This window comes from Oncorhynchus kisutch, linkage group LG24 (genome assembly GCF_002021735.2).
Source record: "Oncorhynchus kisutch isolate 150728-3 linkage group LG24, Okis_V2, whole genome shotgun sequence".
NCBI lineage: Eukaryota > Metazoa > Chordata > Actinopteri > Salmoniformes > Salmonidae > Oncorhynchus > Oncorhynchus kisutch.
Window position 1 is genome coordinate 10,165,715 of NC_034197.2, and position 19,643 is coordinate 10,185,357.

At 42.6% G+C, this 19,643-nt stretch overlaps 2 protein-coding genes and 1 long non-coding RNA gene across 14 annotated transcripts; 2 read left to right on the plus strand and 1 right to left on the minus strand.

The window, feature by feature from the left end:
- Window positions 1-481: 481 nt before the first annotated feature.
- LOC116357008 (uncharacterized) lies at window positions 482-6,897 on the plus strand. 2 transcript variants are annotated; one of them, XR_004205306.1, is made up of 3 exons: window positions 482-781; window positions 2,067-2,242; window positions 5,472-6,897. It is a non-coding gene; the product is annotated as an uncharacterized LOC116357008 (long non-coding RNA). The 2 variants fall into 2 exon arrangements; XR_004205307.1 differs by having other exon boundaries at window positions 2,067-2,150; window positions 5,442-6,897.
- Window positions 6,585-14,040, minus strand: cbx5 (chromobox homolog 5 (HP1 alpha homolog, Drosophila)). Its single transcript, XM_020458650.2, has 5 exons — window positions 13,700-14,040; window positions 12,876-13,093; window positions 10,841-11,063; window positions 9,834-9,934; window positions 6,585-9,547 (listed from the first exon to the last, which is right to left on the minus strand). Exons 2-5 carry the CDS (start codon window positions 13,016-13,018, stop codon window positions 9,406-9,408), a joined length of 609 nt encoding a protein of 202 aa, XP_020314239.1. The 5' UTR covers window positions 13,019-13,093; window positions 13,700-14,040; the 3' UTR covers window positions 6,585-9,405.
- Window positions 14,041-14,167: 127 nt separating this feature from the next.
- Window positions 14,168-19,463, plus strand: LOC109868899 (heterogeneous nuclear ribonucleoprotein A1-like). Of its 11 annotated transcripts, none has more exons than XM_020458645.2 (11): window positions 14,168-14,297; window positions 14,788-14,904; window positions 15,103-15,460; window positions 15,558-15,653; window positions 15,883-15,969; window positions 16,072-16,137; window positions 16,499-16,690; window positions 17,025-17,219; window positions 17,588-17,681; window positions 17,930-19,265; window positions 19,353-19,463. In XM_020458645.2, exons 1-9 carry the CDS (start codon window positions 14,286-14,288, stop codon window positions 17,668-17,670), a joined length of 1,206 nt encoding a protein of 401 aa, XP_020314234.1. In that variant the 5' UTR covers window positions 14,168-14,285; the 3' UTR covers window positions 17,671-17,681; window positions 17,930-19,265; window positions 19,353-19,463. The 11 variants fall into 11 exon arrangements, with proteins under 11 accessions (XP_020314234.1, XP_031660081.1, XP_020314236.1 ...); XM_031804221.1 differs by having other exon boundaries at window positions 19,193-19,265; XM_020458647.2 differs by having other exon boundaries at window positions 16,499-16,648.
- The last annotated feature ends 180 nt before the right edge of the window (window positions 19,464-19,643 follow it).

Genomic DNA, 19,643 nt, shown 5'->3' on the forward strand with positions numbered 1-19,643 from the left:
ATTTGAAAGTAAAATCAAATCCTATTTGAACCCAGGTCTGGTGCATAGGTTAACATTAGACAGATTAGACAGTGGCCATTTGTTTTTTCTCTCCATTGCCAAATGTGGCTTCTCAGTTCTACAGTCACAGCTGTTAAAAAAAAAAAATTTGATCCCCCATATTGAAACCTCAAGTGTATAACACCATTCATTGAGAGGGTGTAACGTTAGATACTTCATGGCGAAGCATTATGCTCGGATAGAGGGCAAGCAGAAACGGTTCTCCGGCTTGGCTCTAGCATGCCTTGATCAGTGGTGGGCGGTGGACATGCAGCACCCAGTCAGGTTTGGGTTTGGGCAGGGCTAAGAGCCAGAGACCCAGAACGTGTCTAGGCTAAATGTGAGCGGATTAGTGCTCACCACACATTCGACCTCTTTAGGAAATACAAGCCGACTTTTCAACGTGAAAGGGCGCCATTAAGTCTCTGTAGTAAAATGCAGGGTCACATGATGTCTGAAACAGCCCAATAGTCAGTCAGTCGTGATTCCTTTGGGCCAAGGGAGGACAGCGGGCACAAAGCTGAGGGGAGAGGCAGGGGGCCTGAGGCTGGGTGATGGAGGATTGGCAGCCGTGATTATTTTGGGCCAAGGGAGGACAGGGGGCACAAAGCTGAGGGGAGAGGCAGGGGGCCTGAGGCTGGGTGATGGAGGATTGTCAGCCGTGATTATTTCGGGCCAAGGGAGGACAGGGGGCGCAAAGGGGCTAGGTGGTGATGAAGAATAAGATAGGGCCGAGGAGGAGGTGAGTACTCTTGACTGTCCTTCCTCTTATCTTTTAAGCCTCAGCATATCTACACTGGGCAGCTGTGTGTGTGTGTCCTCCCCGGTGAGGACATCATGGGATGCAGGTATCTGTTGAGTTTTCCACTGAGATCTAATGGTGACTGGCTGCATATCATTATCCTCCCTGTAAGAATATCTGTATCTTCACTGTATTCCAACATCCATCCTAGCACACAACTTAGAACGAAGCTATGTATTGGCCATGTATTCTAACTGCTATTCTAAGGTGGATATTAGACAATGACAACCTCCAAAAGGATCCCGTTTAAATGGCTGATCTACATAGCCTGTTTGTGGTACTTCAAAGTTAAATCCCTGCTGAGAATGCATTTTCCAACACAAGGGAAGCTCATTATATTCCTTAATGAGCCTCTGAATCACATTGTGCAGCTGCCTGGTAACTTAGGCTTGTCTAATAGGATTTTACACATGGCAAAGAGAGCTCCATCCCATTAAAAAAAAAACTTCTTTGAACTGTTGTTAAAATGTTCAGGAAATGCATTGCGACAGTCCCTATCTCCATGTGTAATTTAGCAACATGGACGATAAAATGAATCAGGATTCATTTGGGTTTTAGAGCTCTCCTCTTAGCTGCTGCACTGTAAATAAGGAGGACCTGGATCGTATTCATTAGGGCACAATGGAATACAAAAGCGTCTTATTGGACAAGGTCGGGTAAATCTAGTTGTCTGTCCCTCCCTGTTTTAGTCAATTTTCTTCCATTTGGAGCCTGGTGAATACTATCCATTGTTCAGTCGCTGCACGGTGGTCAAGAAGAAAAACTAATTGGTCAATCCACAGTAGTTGTTACAGTCCAAAGAGTCACACTATTTAATTTTATGGACCCCATACGTTTGCTTCTAGCAACGTATTACATTCTTATAATGTATTGCTACGGAGAAACACTTTTAGTTTATAACAACGTAATAACAATTGTTAGAACAATGAGCTAATTCCAGCTATTTGTGCCTCTTATTTAACTACTCACCAAATTACTAATGTATCATCTCAAACTTGCAGGAATATAAACTTCTGTTGTATTGGAATATATTCAGCAAAATATTCTATTATACAATTACTAAAACATTGGAACCGTTGTGTGTGTGCCTGCATTGCCTGCATTGCATATTAATTAATTACCCCCCACCTCCCCCACCCCACCAATCATGAACGGCATACTTAATGCTTTCAATCTTCTTTCTCTCCCTTTCTTCGGTGCAAATGAATTGATGATGTCATTACAGGACAAGCCAGATCACCATCCTCAACAGATGGCAGAGAAACAGAGCTGGATCGTTGAAATGGGGATCAATATTCAGAAGCCCATGGTAACACTGAGTATGACACCGGCTGTATTAACATGGAAATATCATGCAGTATCTCCAGTAACTTGGCTTTCCAACTTTGCTGGTTTCATTTGGTGAGGAGAACTCGAATGACCCCTGTCCCACCACATGTAGGTTCCTCAACAACAACATAACAAAGACATGCCCATAAGAATCTGGCGCTGCTATCAATTTAATCTCCCCTTCTCCCCTTTCCTCCCCTTTCCTCCCCCTTCCTCCTCATCTCTCCTTTACTGGATTCTCCCTCTTCTCTCAGGGCTAGTCAGTCGGTTCACACTCTTGCCTCCGGCCTGTAACTCTAGCTCGCCTGTTTAAATTATATCTGCTCGTAGGGGCCAAGAATTAGCATTTACATTTTATTGGAAGCACTGAGATTTAGAGCGAGGGGTATATCAGCTCTGAGCAGACAGAATTAGTTAACAATGCATTACCTGCCTTTTATGGCAGCTATAACTCTCTGCCCTGGTCAGCGGAAGAGATGAAGGGGAGGAGGGAGGAAAAGAAGGATGGAGAAGGGAAGGGAGTCGGCGGACCGGGTTGGTCCCAATCCCGCCAGGGGAGGGGGACACAACGGGAGTGTCCTAATTGGAACACTATTCTCTATACAGTGCAAAAACGCTACACACTGAGATTGGAGAAGCTCTCTCCGTGGCCTTCTCACTGCACATTAACCAATGATGGTGAGTCAAATTAGCCACATCACTCTGCAATCACCATACGGATCAGTGATACTGCACTGTGCTGTGAGAAGCTGATGCCAGAGAATAGGTTCAAATACTATTCAAAGTCTTTCAAATACTAAGTGCTTGCTCTAGCCTGCCTGGAGTGCCAGATGGGTGGGGTTTGCCATTTTGGAACTATTTATTTGGTCCATTTAAGCCCGGGAAAGATCAATCAAACACAGATAAGGTATTTGAAATGATTTCAAATAGTAATTGAACCCAGGTCTGGTTCTGTGCTGTGAGAGGCTGAAGCAGAAGCCGTCACTCACCCCACAGAACAACAGCTGGAGGACAGCTATGCAGACCTGATCAGAATACCAGAAGGACCACATGACATGGCATTGGTCTCAGAGATATTCCGACACACAGCCCCTATTGAAATACAGTATCGTTATTACTCAACATTTAACAGCAAAATACAATAATAGATGCTGTATAAATTCAGTTGCCGTGTGTGTGTGCTGTTGTTGAACAGGCCATGTAATATTGATCAAGCCCACTGCAGCCATCCTTCCCTTCCCAACTAACAACCCCAGCTGCACAGTAGCCCCCTCAACACTCATTTGTGATGATGTGCAGCAAGACAACCAACCGCTTCCACAGGCAATGCCCTCTGGAACTAATTTACACTGAAAGTTACACAAACACACGATATATGGCACGGGCTGTGCTTGGGGAAAGAAAGCAACCCACACACGCTTAATGGTACATGTGCTCAGTCAATTTGTCATGTCTGCTTACACTCCGTGACATCACTGCAACAATCCTCACCTGAAATCCATGTACTGTATTTTAACAGTACACAACAGATACACACAATACCTGGGTGTAATATTAGTGCCTGATCTAGCTAGACAGCAGATTCTCGTCCGTAGTCCCTGGCTGGTTTGATTCAACCTTCTCTGTAAGACTGCTCATATCTTTCCAGAGATGCCTCAGCCTTATTCACCACACACATCATGGACAGAGAAAGCGGCCCTGGTCCTGACTAAAAGATGCGTTATGATTCTGTACCCTTCTCCAGAAGTGTGTACTTCCTGCACTCCCCCTCGTGCATTGGATTGGCGCAAGCACTGTTGGAGTGAGTTTCCACTTTATTCCTTACACCAGACAGTCCAGTCCTTTTAAATCCATAAAGGCAGGTGTACAAGTGCAAACTTTGGGAGAATAGTCCATCTGAACATGGGGAGTACTACAGCTCTCCTCTCCCACTGCACCACTCCAAGTTCTTCAGCAGAGTGAGCAGACAACTCCAGGTTCCATAAAACCCCCTTCTGGACTTAATGATCCCACAGGCTGGATCATTTACTGGTGACCTTTGCATTCCATTTGGAGTGGAAGAACTTTTTCATGTTTTTATTTTATTTTTTTATTCTACCGCCGCGAGATATATATATATATACAGTATGGAGAGAGAGAGACACCATTGCATCAACGGGCATGGGCGGATTGACCGTCTGGCAATTACTTAGAACGATAATCTTTTATTAGGGTGGGATGGGCCAAAAATGGACACGGCCGGCGGCCCATGAGCCTGTTTTTTTCTGACCTTTGCGCTATTTCTCTGTTGTCATAATGATTCCATATTGAGCATTTGGCTGACCATCAAACGCACCAAAGAGAGTGAGACGTGCTCTGACTCTCAGTAAAAACAGAAGGATGGTGCAGGAAAAAGTTCAACCAAAAAAGGGTTTGAGGCTGACGCTGCCAAACGTGTGAAATTAGCCAACTTATTTTCTAAAAGTGCTGTGTCTGTGAGGTCATGACAGATCACATGCTGTGGGTGCAGTCGAGGTGGGAAGAAAACAGAACGACACACTCACTCAGAAATTCATCTGCATTCACATAAACTAGTCCCGGCATCATTCTTCTACAAACACAGGTTTTATATTGAATTTTAAAAATCAGAGAAAGGGAGAGACCAACAGTTCCTTAATGTATCCATTGGTTACAGCCAAAACATTAAGGACCTGGCAGTCACCCTCTCTCCTATTGAATTACATGTTGGCTAATATTTAAACACTTCTAAAGTGGACGGACGGGGCACTTGAAATATGTAGTTACGCTGTTATATGGTAGTACACGAGCCAATGGTTATTTAGTAGGTGTTCAGTGATTTTCTTTGTCGAATATACAGTATGTGCTTAAAATAAAGTGTTACCCATTCTGGTAGTGAATGAATAAAGGTCCTTAATAAACCATTTAGAAAAGGCATTAATAAATTGTGTGTTCACCATTTATTTATAATTACGCCCACATTTAACCATTTGCTAACCATTAGTAAAGTATTTTCGCAGTCCCTAAAGGGAGTGCTATTTTACACTATATAAATACTTTGAGCGACCAGTGTAATTTCTCACAAAAAGATGGACACGCCCTTGATAGACATTCCTGCAGTGCCTGGTAAAAGAACGAGCACACAACACAGGACGTTAAAAGCACTATATAGGCGTGTGAATAACTAGCTTACTAACATTTACAAATGTGGGAGTAATTATTATTCAATGGTGAACAAATGGTTTGCAAATATCAAACTGGCAGGACATGTCAGTGTCTCTCCCCACATCCATTACGACTGCAGCAGCAGAGACGCCTGTGCTGCTCGGCCTCACTGGGACCAGAAGACCACACTGCCTGTGCTGCTCGGCCTCACTGGGACCAAAAGACCACACTGCCTGTGCTGCTCGGCCTCACTGGGACCAGAAGACCACACTGCCTGTGCTGCTCGGCCTCACTGGGACCAGAAGACCACACTGCCTGTGTTGCTAGGCATCACTGGGACCAGAAGACCACACTGCCTGTGCAGCTCGGCATCACTGGAACCAGAAGACCACACTGCCTGTGCAGCTCGGCATCACCGGGAACAGAAGACCACACTGCCTGTGCTGGGCCCAGCAACATCCTAGTACCTATACCTGTAATTAACGCTTAGGATGGCGGGGGACATATGACAGCCAGGCACTTATAGTTGCAATAAGAAGTTAGGCTTTTAAAGGTATGAGCCAATGGTCATCTATTAGGCATTTATTCAGTAGTCATTATCTAAAAAGTGTTTATTTAGTCACAACCTGGATGTTGCTGGGCCCAGCACAGAAAGACACAGATGTACTGCATGTTCCTTAATGTTGGCACTATATGTAACAGCAATCAACCTATAGTTGTATCTCCAGTGGTGCGTTTACATTTAGTCTCAAATACGAGCTGGTTAAAAGGAGGACTAAATGTCACAGGTAGTGATAAACGCTGTACTATAGTTGCCTATGTATACGTGTGTGTGTGTGAGGGTGTTTTCCTGACCACCATGTGATCAAAGCAGGAATTACTCTAGGGCCTGGTTGTAGCCCCTTCATACAGACCAGGTGGAAGAGAATATTCCATTGAATTAGCTCAATATTCAGTGTTGGACTAATGGAGGCAATATTCCATCTGTCATCTAGATGGTACTCTTGAATTCAACAGTTTTTTGTAAGTCTAAAATAGTCTATGTATAAATCAACTATTAGTATATCAATCATTGACTCTCTCGATAGATATAAATGCATATTCTCTGTAATGTGGGGAAATGAGATTAGTTTATGAGCAATAAATACTCAATTAGGTCCATTTCAGGATTTCCTTTGACATGGCAAATGGCTCCATCTGGTGGTTAAATATGACTAGTGCACAGCAGTCTAGCAGAAACATCACCAGTCCGTTGAATGTTGAAAACAGTTTACTACAATACATATAAAAACCCAAATTTCAGAGCATTTAAAAAAAAAAAAATTGGTGAGATACACCAAAACGTGGAACACTTTGAAAAAAAAAATGGTCAAAAATGGACTACAAATGGACTACAAATGAAAATCTTTTGAGTAAATATAAATAAAAAAATGAAAAACAGACAACCGTTACATTTGTCCTAAATAGAGATGGTTCTGAAGAGAGAAGGATATCCAAGTAATCTTTCACTTGTTTCTATTACTACAGTGACAAGAGAACTCAGGACTCAGTTGCTCCTTAAAGTGTTATTTTTTTTGAGTGGGAAAACATCACAAATTGAATACGAGAATATTTGATCACAATACATAGCAATAGCACTCTGTCCATCACCAACTCAATGGTATAGGCTACAAATATACTGGAATACTTTGCCTCTATTCTGTGACTAAACAACCTTGCTCTTTTACCACACATTTGGATATATCATTGAACACAAACTCAATGCTCTCATTACTACATTCAACACAAGGGGTGGAAAGCCAAAATGGACAGAATAGGTAGTTAAAACAAACCTGTAATATGAAGTCAATGATGTGGATAACATCGTCCCAAAACATTCAGTATTTAGCATTAACAGGGATGATAAAACTAGAAATTCAGGTCAGGACAAATGATCTTTCTACAAGTGGAACAAATACTCTGTAGGTGGTGTGGATTTAACCACTTAATACCCAAAATAAATCAAAAATCATTGACGGGGGATTTTTAAAATGTTCAAATAGATCAATAAGCATTCCCAAGAAGGAACACTGTCTGGAGGTAAGCCCCGATCTGCCTTATCCCATTCTCTCACGCAGGGGACTGGGCAGGACACGTTGGCCCGAGCCATTTAGCCCCAGGGTGGCATACCTTGATCAAATCAAGCAGTATGCTTGTATGGTGTCACTTTCTACTGCAGAGCATGTGGCATGCTGATTGTCAACTGACTTCTGATCCAAGGGCCGGGTTCCAAATCAGCACTGCAGTGATAATATCATTCACATTTGCAAATAAAGATGGTTTGAAACATTGGGTACAACTTTTGAAGTGGCCCGTCTGTGCATCTGTAATATTTGCTTCATTGTGCTCATTGTGGTGATAAAATTGTCTGGGTAATAAAGGGTAATCGGAAGAATCCAATTCCAAGTTAGGAAAAAGCAGCTACTCCGACTAAATATGTTCATGATCTTAGCAATGGAATCAGAGCTACATGATTACTTGACCTACAGAACAGCTACATAACAGAAGCCGACAAAAGAGTTCAAATATTAAAAATTTAGGTCATTCAAAACTTAGTCCAGCCACAGTACTAGTGAGAAATAAAACGAGACATGAAGTACTTGGAGGGGACAATATTGACCTTAAAACATCAAAAGGTGGACTAAAACTACTGAACAAAAAAAATAAGCAGGAGAGATTTTCTACCAAGGTGATCGCAGTACGATAAATCTATTTTATCTACAGCATAACTACTGTTATTGTCGAGGTTTGATAAGACTTGGAAGACTGTCATCTTCCCAGGGCAAACATGTCGAGGTCTCGTATTCAAAGTTTCCACCAGAGTGCCCGATCTAGGATCAGTTTTTTTTGTGTGGACCTTTTAGATAACAATGAAAAAGAATATACGGACAGGTGGATCAGCTCTCCTACTCTGAGACGCTCGATTTGTGAACGCTCTATGAAAGTCCCCCCTACTTCCGCTATGGATCATGTCCCATACCGTTTTTGAATGGGATTCCAGAGTACATCAAATTCATGAAAAGGGGCTTAAAGATACATGTAAAATCATATTAGTAGATTCATTTACTCCGAACTGATGGCTTTCATGAAGGTAGAAGTAAATGAATCCACGTAAACAAATATATGCGTAGGATGGCGGCGCACAATTGGCCCAACGTCGTCCGTGTTAGGGTTTGGCCGGGGCAGGCCGTCATTGTAAATAAGCATTTGTTCCTAGCTGACTTGCCTAGTTAAATAAAGGTTCAATAAAAATATAACAAAAAAAAAAAAAAACGCTTTCATGATTTACTCTTGAATCGCATTCAAAAACTGCAAGTACATGATTCAGGAAGTAGGCGGGAATTTCATACAGGGCACTGGACCATACTTTCATAGACGTGGCCATTTTAATGTTACCTATTAGTTAAGACGACTACCTTCAAGTCACCATAAGATGGCTGCCAGTACCTAGACAGGGTACCACAGAATCAAGAATCGTACTTACACAAAAATACAGAAAGGGAATAAAGCAAGAGGAACTACAAGCCGTCCCCAGTAGCGAGCGCAGCCAGCCTGTTTCACCACCTCCAAAACCCACAGTCTTCCCTCATCCTTCTCAGTTTGTGTGTAAAATGGCTAGATTGGGCTCTTTGTTATTCAGGGACATTAACCTGTACACTGGGGCACAGAGGGAGGTATCATGAAGAAGTGGGCAGTGTCGTCCATCGTTGGTTTGTGTGGTTTTTGTTATGGTCATTAGCAGGGGGGGGGCTTTCAGTCCCAAATCGCACTCAAATCCTCCATGTTGCCTTAACTCTTCACTGTTGTCAGAGCTGTAAAGGTAGAAGCAATGTGGTGGAAAATATACCACTCCACTACCTACACCTACCCAAGCCATAAAAGAGAAAAGAAAAAAGGCTATCATAAAAAAAGTGTTAAGGCCAAGGAGAGGAATAGGGTGCGATTAGGTACTGGCTATATGAGTGTCTCCAGGTCATCCCTGCAGGGGGGGGGGGGGGGGGGTCAGTGACCATTCCTGTGACGACACTTCCGGCTTACATGCTCACAGCGCCCTTCTCCTTCTTATCCCCGTCTTCATGCCAGGTGAGGCGCTCTTCGTAGAAAGCTATGACGATCTGCGGGCACTTGTGATTGGCCTCCTTGGCCAGCACCAGATCTGCCTCATCAGAGTCCTTCCTGTAGCGAGAGGAAATAAACACGATTTATTTCCAGGCCACCATGATGATGTCAAGGTAAGACTCCCCAGTAGGCTGCTTAGGAAATAACGACAATTCACGATGTCACAAGACTGGATCAGGAAAACTAGAAAGCTCTTAGACCCACTGTCTTGAAGAGGAATAGTTGACAAAAATCAACTTTAAGTGAGCAGCCACCTCAGGTAATCAGTTTCCGGCCACACGTTTGAAGACATTCTTAGTGGCGTAATCTAGTGGACGACATGTCTTAAGTACTCAACGCTCACCACTTCATGAGGAACATGAGGTCTCCACAGGAGTCTGTGGCTCCAATAATCTTCTCTGGTTCCAGACCTCTCTCAAAGCCTCTCGCAATCAGGACGTCATCCTGGAAGACAGGAGAAATTACCAATTAAACCGCTGATCATCTCCATGTTGTACATTAGAAGTGAAATTTAGGCACCACCGCAGGAAACAAGCACAGACAACAGTTGTATTTCACAAAGCCTTTGTCATTCTAGTGACGGAAAGCAACACCCAAAAGCTCAACTATTTCAGTTTGAAATTAGCGTCTTCAGTCTTTTCAGTTTGAAATGAGGCGTCTTCAGTTGGTTATAAATATGCAAATGATAGTTCTCCAGGAAGATCAAGCTTTTGTTCTAGCCAACAATAACAATGCTGCAGCACTTGGTTGGACACTTAAGAGGTCATTTAAAAAAATATTTTTTTTTGAATGGCCTATCAGTGAGCTGCAAAAGCTGGAGGTAATGAATATGATTTGTCTGTAACCCCCCCCCTTATTTTTGCACTTTCACACGCTGCTTCTACTGTTTATTATCCTGTTTGCCTCTTTTACCCCACCTACACATTGCCGCAACTACCTCGTACCGGTACTCCTCGTATATAATCTCATTATTGTTATAGTGTGTTACCGTTTCCCATTTTCAAATGTCTTAAATTCTAACTCCACATTTTATTTTATTTTTTATTTTACTAGGCAAGTCAGTTAAGAACAAATTCTTATTTTCAATGACGGCCTAGGAACAGTGGGTTAACTGCCTGTTCAGGGGCAGAATGACAGATTTGTACCTTGTCAGCTCAGGGATTCGAACTTGCAACCTCTCGGTTACTAGTCCAACACTCTAACCACTAGGCTACCCTGCCGCCCATTGTTCGGAAAAGTCTTGTAAATATGCATTTCACAGTAAAGTCGTTGTAGTCGGCACACATGACAAATACATTTCTATTGGAGGGGAGACTTTGTCCACACCAATTCACGAGGTAGGTTACGCACCTCTTTTTTCCGTTTGGGCTTATTGCTGCTCCCCTCCTCGTCATCGTCAGAGTTTCTCCTCTTGCTGCTGCCTTCCTTGCTACGGCCTGATGAACCTGCACTGGACTTGGCTCCTCCGCTGCTGGGGGTGGCACCGCCGCTAGGCTTCTTGTAAGTCTTCATAAACTCAGCAATGAGCTCGGGGCAGCCGAGATTCTTCTCTGGCTCCCATGTGTTGTGTTTTCTGCAAACAATAAATGCATGGTCATAGCAAGAACAAAATATATTCGATTGGTGAAACCATTCCCATCACCTAAGCCCCATTTAGAGTCAGAAAAACACCTGCACTGGCCGTTTCACATGGTCTCCAATTCATTTCGTTACACCCAACCCTCGGTGTGCACGAGTTAAAACATTGTGCAGAGCATGGAGGTAACCAAAACATTTCAGCACTGGAAGCCACGAAAAATCAATACCAATATGAATTGTTAGGGGTAGAAATTAGCTAGCTACTGGAAACATGGTAAAATAATATTTCTCAGTAACATGAAACTAGAACACCAGAAGATTTTTCTTCTGGGGATTTTCATCTAAATGTTATCAATGGAAGGGTCTTTTGAAGTTCTGTTGACATTTGTTTCTTAAAGCACCATTTGTGCCGTACCCAGGCCTCCTTTAAGACGCCATAATGGTTTGTCTGCAGGTGCTACAAAGCAAAAGTTAGTGTCATTTGAAGCCTCATGGCTTGTAAACATGAATATTGAAAATATACTATTTTTGATATAACAATACAGCTGCATTCCTAACATGTAAAAGACCCAACCCGCTCCACGTCAGCCCTTGGGGAATATCCATGGCCATCTTTGCCGTTGGTCCAAACAATTAGCCAAGCAAGGGAAGTTGGCAACGTAAGCACGTCAGCCCCTGTTTGTGATAAGAGTGTGCAATTCTGTTCACGCCAGGGCCTGAAATGTCCCATAATAAAATTTGGGATGATTGTACATCCGCTAAGAAAGGCCTACCAAAATGTAAAAACCAACATCAATATGGAGAAGTCAGCATACAAGTGTAAGGAAAAATGAATGAAGACAGCACAAACATCTCAGAAAAGCATTTAGTTGGCTTAGGAAACCTTAGCTAACGCATACAACTTTCCCTGACATCACACTTACCCATCATTTTTGATTGACCTGATACCATCAGATGCCTAGTATCTCACATCTACAGATGAGCAGTCTCCTAGCCAAGACAATAATGGCAATCATAGTTGACTGTAGCTCATATAAAGCACACCACGATGACTGAAAACAACCAAAGGATGAACGAGTGGCGATTTCCAGACAAGGGCGGTCCAATTAAAAGTAATCAAGTGTACACTTAATTTGAGGGTCTGTCCATTACGCCTTTGGAATGCAGCTATTGTTTAACATAATATACAAGTTCCAGGGTGGGATCTCTGATAGTTTTAAAGTTACGGCCCATAACTTCTGAGGGTGTCTCAGGGGGAGTTGGATATGCAAAAAAAAAAAAACATTTCCCACCCACGCGTAGTTAAACACTTTTCAGGGCCCTGCTTTGTGACCATTTTACTCACATATGCACTTAAATATTTTGCTTTGAGACCTGAAATTATGGATTCTGGCTTTATTGCTTCAAATGTTTATCTTTGTGCGCGTTTCTAGTTATGTACAGTCCTGCTTGTACATGTGTGAAATCGTACACACGGCAAGTTATTTTATGTTCAACAATATTGAAAAGCAAGCCAAATCTAAATACTACACACATTACAGAGCAAGCAGTAAAGCTTTATATGACACCAACTTTTGCTTTGTAGCACCTACTGATGTCCAACATTTTTACAAATACTTGTTGAGTTGAGAACAAGTTCTCATTTAGAACTGGGACCTGGCCAAGATAAAGCAAAGCCGTTCTCAATTAACTATTTCTCAAATATATGTCAACAATACTTTCTCTAAAAGGTCCCTGCCATGGATTTACACTTCATGAAAATCTCGTTTTGTTCTAGTTTCGTGAAGAACCACCCAGATGGACTTACTCTGAATAACCTTTCCACTTAAGGAAGAATTCAACTCGGCCCTTCACCGTCCTTCTGTCCAGCACCTTCTCCACAATAAATTCTTCCTCTTCTGAAGATGAGCCCGAGGCATCATCATCATTTTCACGAGTCTTCTTTCCCATGATTTGGTAGCGGTACCTCAAATGAGTGAACAAGGGGCACGTCCCAACTTGGAAATGGAAAGTTTGAAATAAAACCTAGAAAACGTAGAAACAAAGTTAAGAAATGCGTGCAATGTAATAAATTGGTCAGCTGTTCATTGCTACTAGCTAGCTACAGCAGATAGCTAAACCTAACTAGTATAAAACCATGATACAGCTGATTGTCCGTTTAAAAGGGAATCAATCGAATTAAAAACCACGCTAACGTTAGTAGCGTTAACGTTTACGTTTGCTAAATTAGCCAACACTGCTAGCTGGTAAGCAGATGCTTTGCTTCCTTGATACAACACATGGCCTGTTCCCTAAAATAAATAAGGGTGCCGTACCTAGTTATTCAATTGTCGTTTTAATCCGTTCCAGTTTGCCAACGATAATGTAACATTTACAGTACATAGAGGCATTGCAATCTAGCTAAATAGCCCTAAGCGCGTGTAGACTTGTGTTTGTCCCAACCCCCGCCTGGCTAGCATGAGAATGAGCTAGCTAGCTGTTCGCCACCGGCTAACGTTAACAATGTATCAAGCGTTATCCTCAATACTTTTTGCTTGAGATGGATTGATTGAAATGGGGGAAGGGGGGGGGGGTTGTAACTAGCGAATTATTAGTTAAGTAGCTAAGAAATTGCTATATGTATTTACTCACCCGTGCTAGCTTTAGCGGTTTACTGGTTCGTTTTCTTGACGCTGTTGCTGGGCTTTTCGTTTCCCCTCCCCAAACGACTTGCTTGTTTGCCTCGCCGTGCGAGAAAGCGAGCGCCAAAATGCACAATGGCAGACCGTGCACGATCACGAAACCGTCAAAGCCAAATAACTAGGAGTTAATCAGTAAATGTTGTAGCTATGTTCACTTAGGAAATATGCGGACGTATTTTTGGTATTACTTCTATCAAATAGCTTATTTGCTTAAATTTACACAGACTAGCCTGGGAATGGAATGGAATTGAAGTGACGTCTACATAACGTTTTGATAAAACGTAAGCCCACACCCACCACCGGCTGGTATCGTTTTGTTATTGGACATTGCTGATAATTGACTGTAAAATACCCAATCGGAGTTGCAGCGGAAGTGAGAAATCGAATGCAGCGGCAATAGATAACCAATCGCTGAATCCAAGAGGCGTAATCCTCCCTACTTATTGTACTCTTTGTTTCATTTGCAGGATCGTTGCATTCTGTCGCAGATCGTCTTTCTTCGAATAAGGCAAAGGAATCGAAAGCTACCATCCACAATGTCGAAAGAGGTAAGTTTCTCTAACGAATATCTACATACAATTTTGTTATGTGTGTGTAATTTAACGTGTACGTTGACCAATTTAACCAAAAGAGTTTTCCACTCGCGCGTATCTATTAATACAGCCATAGCTCATGTGGGGACGCCGCCATCTTAAAGGCCTCATGGCCTTATTGTTCGTGCGTTTTGCTCAGCCATTTTGCAAGAAAGGACGTACCGTTTTTTTCCCATTGCGTTTAATATTAGTCCGATCATTTAATCCATGTTTCACCCATCGCACATTTCATAGTTTTGGTTCACATTTGCCTCGCCATGTTGACGCCATCTGATATATTTGTTTGACACCCCCTTCCCCTCAACGTGTTTGTTTTTTGAGAAACTCATCTGCAGGAATATTGACGAACTGTTGGTAATGAACATTTCGAGTTCGCTAGAGTGTGTCGCTCGCTTGCTGATCTGCGTCTTTTGTTCTAAATACATTGTCATTGTTTTTTGTCCAGGCCCCACGTGAACCCGAGCAGCTCCGCAAACTGTTCATCGGAGGTCTGAGCTTCGAAACCACGGATGAGAGTTTGCGAGAACACTTCGAACAATGGGGATCTCTTACAGATTGTGTGGTGAGTATAATGTAAAAAATACAGCAAGCAATATTATCAGCTGCAGGGAGAACTGACTACAGCGGCACACGTGTTTAATTTAATAGTTAATGTTTGATTAGTAATCCTAAATATCGGTGAATCTGTCTTTTTTAAAATATTTTTTTTAAATATTTTTTTTAAATATTTTTTTCCCCCTAAACTAAATCACATCAACAGGTCATGAGAGATCCAGCCAACAAACGCTCTAGAGGTTTTGGGTTTGTCACCTACTCCGGTGTGAACGAGGTCGATGCTGCCATGGAAGCACGCCCCCATAAGGTTGATGGAAGGCTGGTAGAGCCCAAGAGGGCTGTTTCCAGAGAGGACTCTAGCCGTCCAGGCGCTCATGTCACAGTGAAAAAGATATTTGTTGGAGGTATCAAGGAAGACACTGAAGACTCCCACCTACGAGACTACTTTGAGCAATTTGGCAAGATTGAAGTAATAGACATTATGACCGACCGCACCAGTGGCAAGAAGAGGGGCTTCGCCTTTGTCACGTTTGACGACCATGATGCAGTGGACAGGATTGTCAGTAAGTAGTTGTCTGAACACAATCTCTTTGTATTGATGAAAAGGGCTGACTTTAATGAGTTATCTTCTGTATTTTAACACCACCATTGTATTTTCAGTCCAGAAATACCACACTTTGAACGGTCACAATTGCGAAGTGAGGAAAGCATTGTCCAGACAGGAGATGCAGACAACAGGAGTGGGTATGAGGGGTGGTAAGTACATTTGCACATGGAACGGGACAGGAGTATTTCCTGCTTCAGGACATTTTATGGCCTGGGAAGGAGTCCACATCCTTGCTATAAGCAGTATCCCTGTGTAACACACAATCATATATTTTATTTGAGTACTGATCAGTCACTTTTTATAATTGCCAAGATTGATTCATAGTTAAATCATGGGTTGCTTCTTTTATGTTGTGTTGGTAATAGTTTTCTTTTCCAGGCCGCGGCGGTGGCGGCAACTATGGCAGAGGTGGAGGATATGGAGGTAATGATTTTGACCGTGATGGTGGATACTTCGATGGCCGTGGTATGTTGTGGTCCTGCACCACTCTCTCCGCTTGAACCTGTATGCTTAACCCCTTGTGATTGTTTCAATATACTTTAGGTGACGCTGACTCGTCTGTTTCAGGAGGCAGAGGGGGTGGATACGGAGGAGGAGATGGCGGTTACAACAATGGTTATGGGGGAGGTGACGGTAAGATTTGGATTCTAGAATAGCCATTAGCTGCAATTTTAGCTGCTATACAAGTAAATATGTCATTACAGTAGGAAGAACTTAACACAACGTGCATTATTTATAGGGGTGGCAGGGTAGCCTAGTGGTTAGAGCGTTGGCCTAGTAACCGCACGGTTGCAAGTTCAAACCCCCGAGCTGATAAGGTACAACTCTGTTGTTCTGCCCCTGAACAGGCAGTTAACCCACTGCTCCTAGGCATTATTGAAAATAAAAATGTGTTCTTAACTGACTTGCCTAGTAAAAAAAACGAGAAGCCACACGGATATTACCTTTTTTATTGGATGGCCGTGTATTTAGATTCAAACTTACCTTTTTATAGGTGGTTATGGTGGAGGCCCTGGTGGTTATGGCGGCGGTAACCGCGGCTACGGCGGAGGGCAAGGTTATGGTGGCGGACAGGGTGGCGGCTACGGTGGTGGAAATGGCTATAACGACTACAACAATGGCAATGGTGGAAACTTTGGCGGCGGTAAGTCCATGGCTTCCCCACAAGAAGCAGCCCCAGTTGGTGGTAAGTGGATGGCATCATAGGCTGTGACTTAATTCTCACACTACATTCTGTTTGGTGAAAAGTATTCATCCTACTATATACTGTTTACAAAAATTAAGCCACAAATGTTACCATACTACACCTGAGATTTCACGTGCTACAAAATCTATTGTAAACTCAAATAGCCTACTAAATGGGAAGTAGTATGGGAAGTATGTCATGGCTGACTACGTGAAAGTGACGTACAAAATCCTGTTATCGCAGCTGTTTTAAACATTCTAAATATCCTTGGGCCGGTGTAAAATGTACAGAACCAATTTCGTGAAGTAATGTGGCTGTTCAAATTGTGTTGCAGGGAACTTTGGCGGCGGTGGTGGTGGTGGCGGCAACAACTACAATGACTTTGGCAACTACAACAACCAGGCTTCCAACTACGGCCCAATGAAGGGTAACAACTTTGGAGGCAGCGGTGGAGGTGGTGGGGGTAGCGGTGGTGGCAGCAGTGGTGGAAGCGGCGGTGGCGGCGGCAGGAGTAGCGGCCCATATGGAGGTAGGTGGCACGGGCTAGCTTTAGACCAGACACTGGTTGAGCTGTTTTTGCCTTTACCTCCCTTCTCACCTCATTTTCTCACATTGTATATAGACTTGTTTATACTGCATTATTGACTGTATGTTTGTTTTTACTCCATGTGTAACTCTGTGTCGTTTTATCTGTCGAACTGCTTTGCTTTATCTTGGCCAGGTCGCAATTGTAAATGAGAACTTGTTCTCAACTTGCCTACCTGGTTAAATAATGGTAAAATAAAAAAAATAACTCGCGTTGGTTTGGCATGCCTTCGGGTGACTTTGGCTGGCTTGAAACAAAGTGTGCTTCCTGGTTTTGTTCAACCTTTGACTTTTTTTTGTTTTTCATTTCAGGTGGATATGGAGGTAACTCTGGAGGTGGTGGTGGTGGCGGCGGCGGTGGATATGGCGGGGGCTCCGGTGGACGACGATTCTAAATGTTCACAAGGTATGCTTTTTTTACGTGACAGTTTGAAACCATAACCGAAGTGTGTAGATGAGACAAGCATATTTTCAGGATTTGTCTTTAAAATGTAGTGTTCAGAAACTAGCTCCATTCTTGTACCCTTTGATACATACAATCCTAGTAGTTGTTTGATCCAAGTGTTACTAATGCTGGATCTCATGTAGTAGGTTCTGGTTAATCCAACAGTCAGTGCACAGTTTAACTTAACGTTGTTCCATATTGTTCAACAGGACTCAGTACTTAGGAGAGGAGAGCGAGACAAATGACAGGGCAGCTGCAGGTTTACACCCTAGATCTGCTCAGCCAAACAGTTGTGGCAGGTTACAGCTGCTACAAGAAGAGATGTGTACAATAGAGAAATCATGGAGGGGCTTCATACATTTCTGTACTGTCAAACAGGTTTCTTATGTTTCTGGAAAGCAAGCATTCCGATGAGGTTTTATGTAGATTTTGCATCTATGGTTTTTATTTGTGTAACTGCAACAATCAAGTTGAAATAAACCACCTTTCAGTTTTTTTAAACTGTCGTTCAGTCTTGTTAGCCTCTCTTTTAGGGGATTGGGTGGGAGGGGGAGGTTCTCTTCTGGTTTGTTTTAATGCATTTGCTTGTATACAAATCAACACTTGAATGATGGATGCTGTCAATGGCCATTCTTTTAGAAGATAAGCACCACCTGTCAATGGAGACTTTTTGCCTAGTCCAATATGCTTTATTCCTTTCTTACACGAGACATTATTAGTCTGTTCCAATGCACATACTACAGAATGTAGACAATCTCATATCCCGGCACATCAATGGAAGGTTTGTGACAACGTAGTGTTACAATAGCATTGAAGTCCTTGATGAACTCCAATGGGTGAAGCTATGGTAGTACAAATACTCGGTCCACACAGAGAGCCCATCTCTTTGAGAACTGCTCCAGAGACGTGAGTTGGATGGCTAGATCAGACCCGCCTGTCAGACAGTACAGCTGCCAGCAGAAGGCTAGCTTACATGATGCAGTCTTGAGGCTAGCCAGCCATGGAAGCCAGCTGAGCTGAGGGAGAGACGTAGCAAACAAACCCATCGCCTGGCAGGAAGGAGCAGTGTGAAGCAGGAGAGTGAGTAGCAAGAAGGCATGTGAGACTAGCAGACAGCAGCTACCAAAGCACTTAGATGCCGCCTGTAGGTAAGAAGACTTTTCCAACTACTGTCAGTTTGAATAACATGTTCTGTAGTTGGTATGAGCAAACACTAGTTTTGTTGTAGAAATTCATAGTATAGCATTAATGACCGTGTACATTTTATTTGGATGTGCAGTGTTTTATTAGAAACCAATGCCCCCATCTAATAGAACGGTCTGGACCTTTTGCGTAACATTGTCTTTACCAGCGTGACAATCTCATAATGCATGCTGACGTTTGCAGTCAAATCATGGAATATATCACTAACGCCTTTTCATTGGTTTATCTTCTGATATTCATTTGTCTCCTTTTCCTCTGGTGCTTTCTAGGAAAATGACTGAATGGAAAGGACCGCTGTCCAAAAGCATGATTTTTAAGAGGAACATTGTTGCATTGCATATAGTAAGTGACAACCTTTTGATAACTTAGAAATATTAAGAGATTATGTGAGGCTGTCCTGATTTTAAACAATGGTCTGTTCTCTTTTAGGGTGCCTGGAAAGATGCAATTGGCTATTTTTATACTGTGAAGACTGCTGTGCAGTATTTTAACTTGTTTTTACCCACTTCCTGTTTATCAATAAAATATTTTTTAAACCCACTTTTACTCATAAATACTGTTCAACTATCACACGGTACACAATTTTCATATTCTGATATACATGGACTGTAAAAATGTACATTTTAGATTTATCATTGTATCCAGAATGAGCATAGGCATATGACTGGTTAGCTCGGGTAAATAAAGGGCCTTAAGTATTCTCTCCCCCCCCTGACTTTC

Bases quoted from the DNA above. Each gene is read 5' to 3' on its own strand.
- cbx5 (XM_020458650.2), bottom strand. From the start codon at position 13,018: ATGGGAAAGAAGACTCGTGAAAATGATGATGATGCCTCGGGCTCATCT. The intron at 11,064-12,875 runs GTAAGTCCATCT...TATTGTTTGCAG, and splicing joins AAGTGGAAAGGTTATTCAGA to AAAACACAACACATGGGAGC. The intron at 9,548-9,833 runs GTGAGCGTTGAG...CTCTCGCTACAG, and splicing joins CTCATGTTCCTCATGAAGTG to GAAGGACTCTGATGAGGCAG.
- LOC109868899 (XM_020458645.2), top strand. The intron at 16,691-17,024 runs GTAAGTGGATGG...ATTGTGTTGCAG, and splicing joins AGAAGCAGCCCCAGTTGGTG to GGAACTTTGGCGGCGGTGGT. The intron at 17,220-17,587 runs GTAGGTGGCACG...TTTTCATTTCAG, and splicing joins GAGTAGCGGCCCATATGGAG to GTGGATATGGAGGTAACTCT.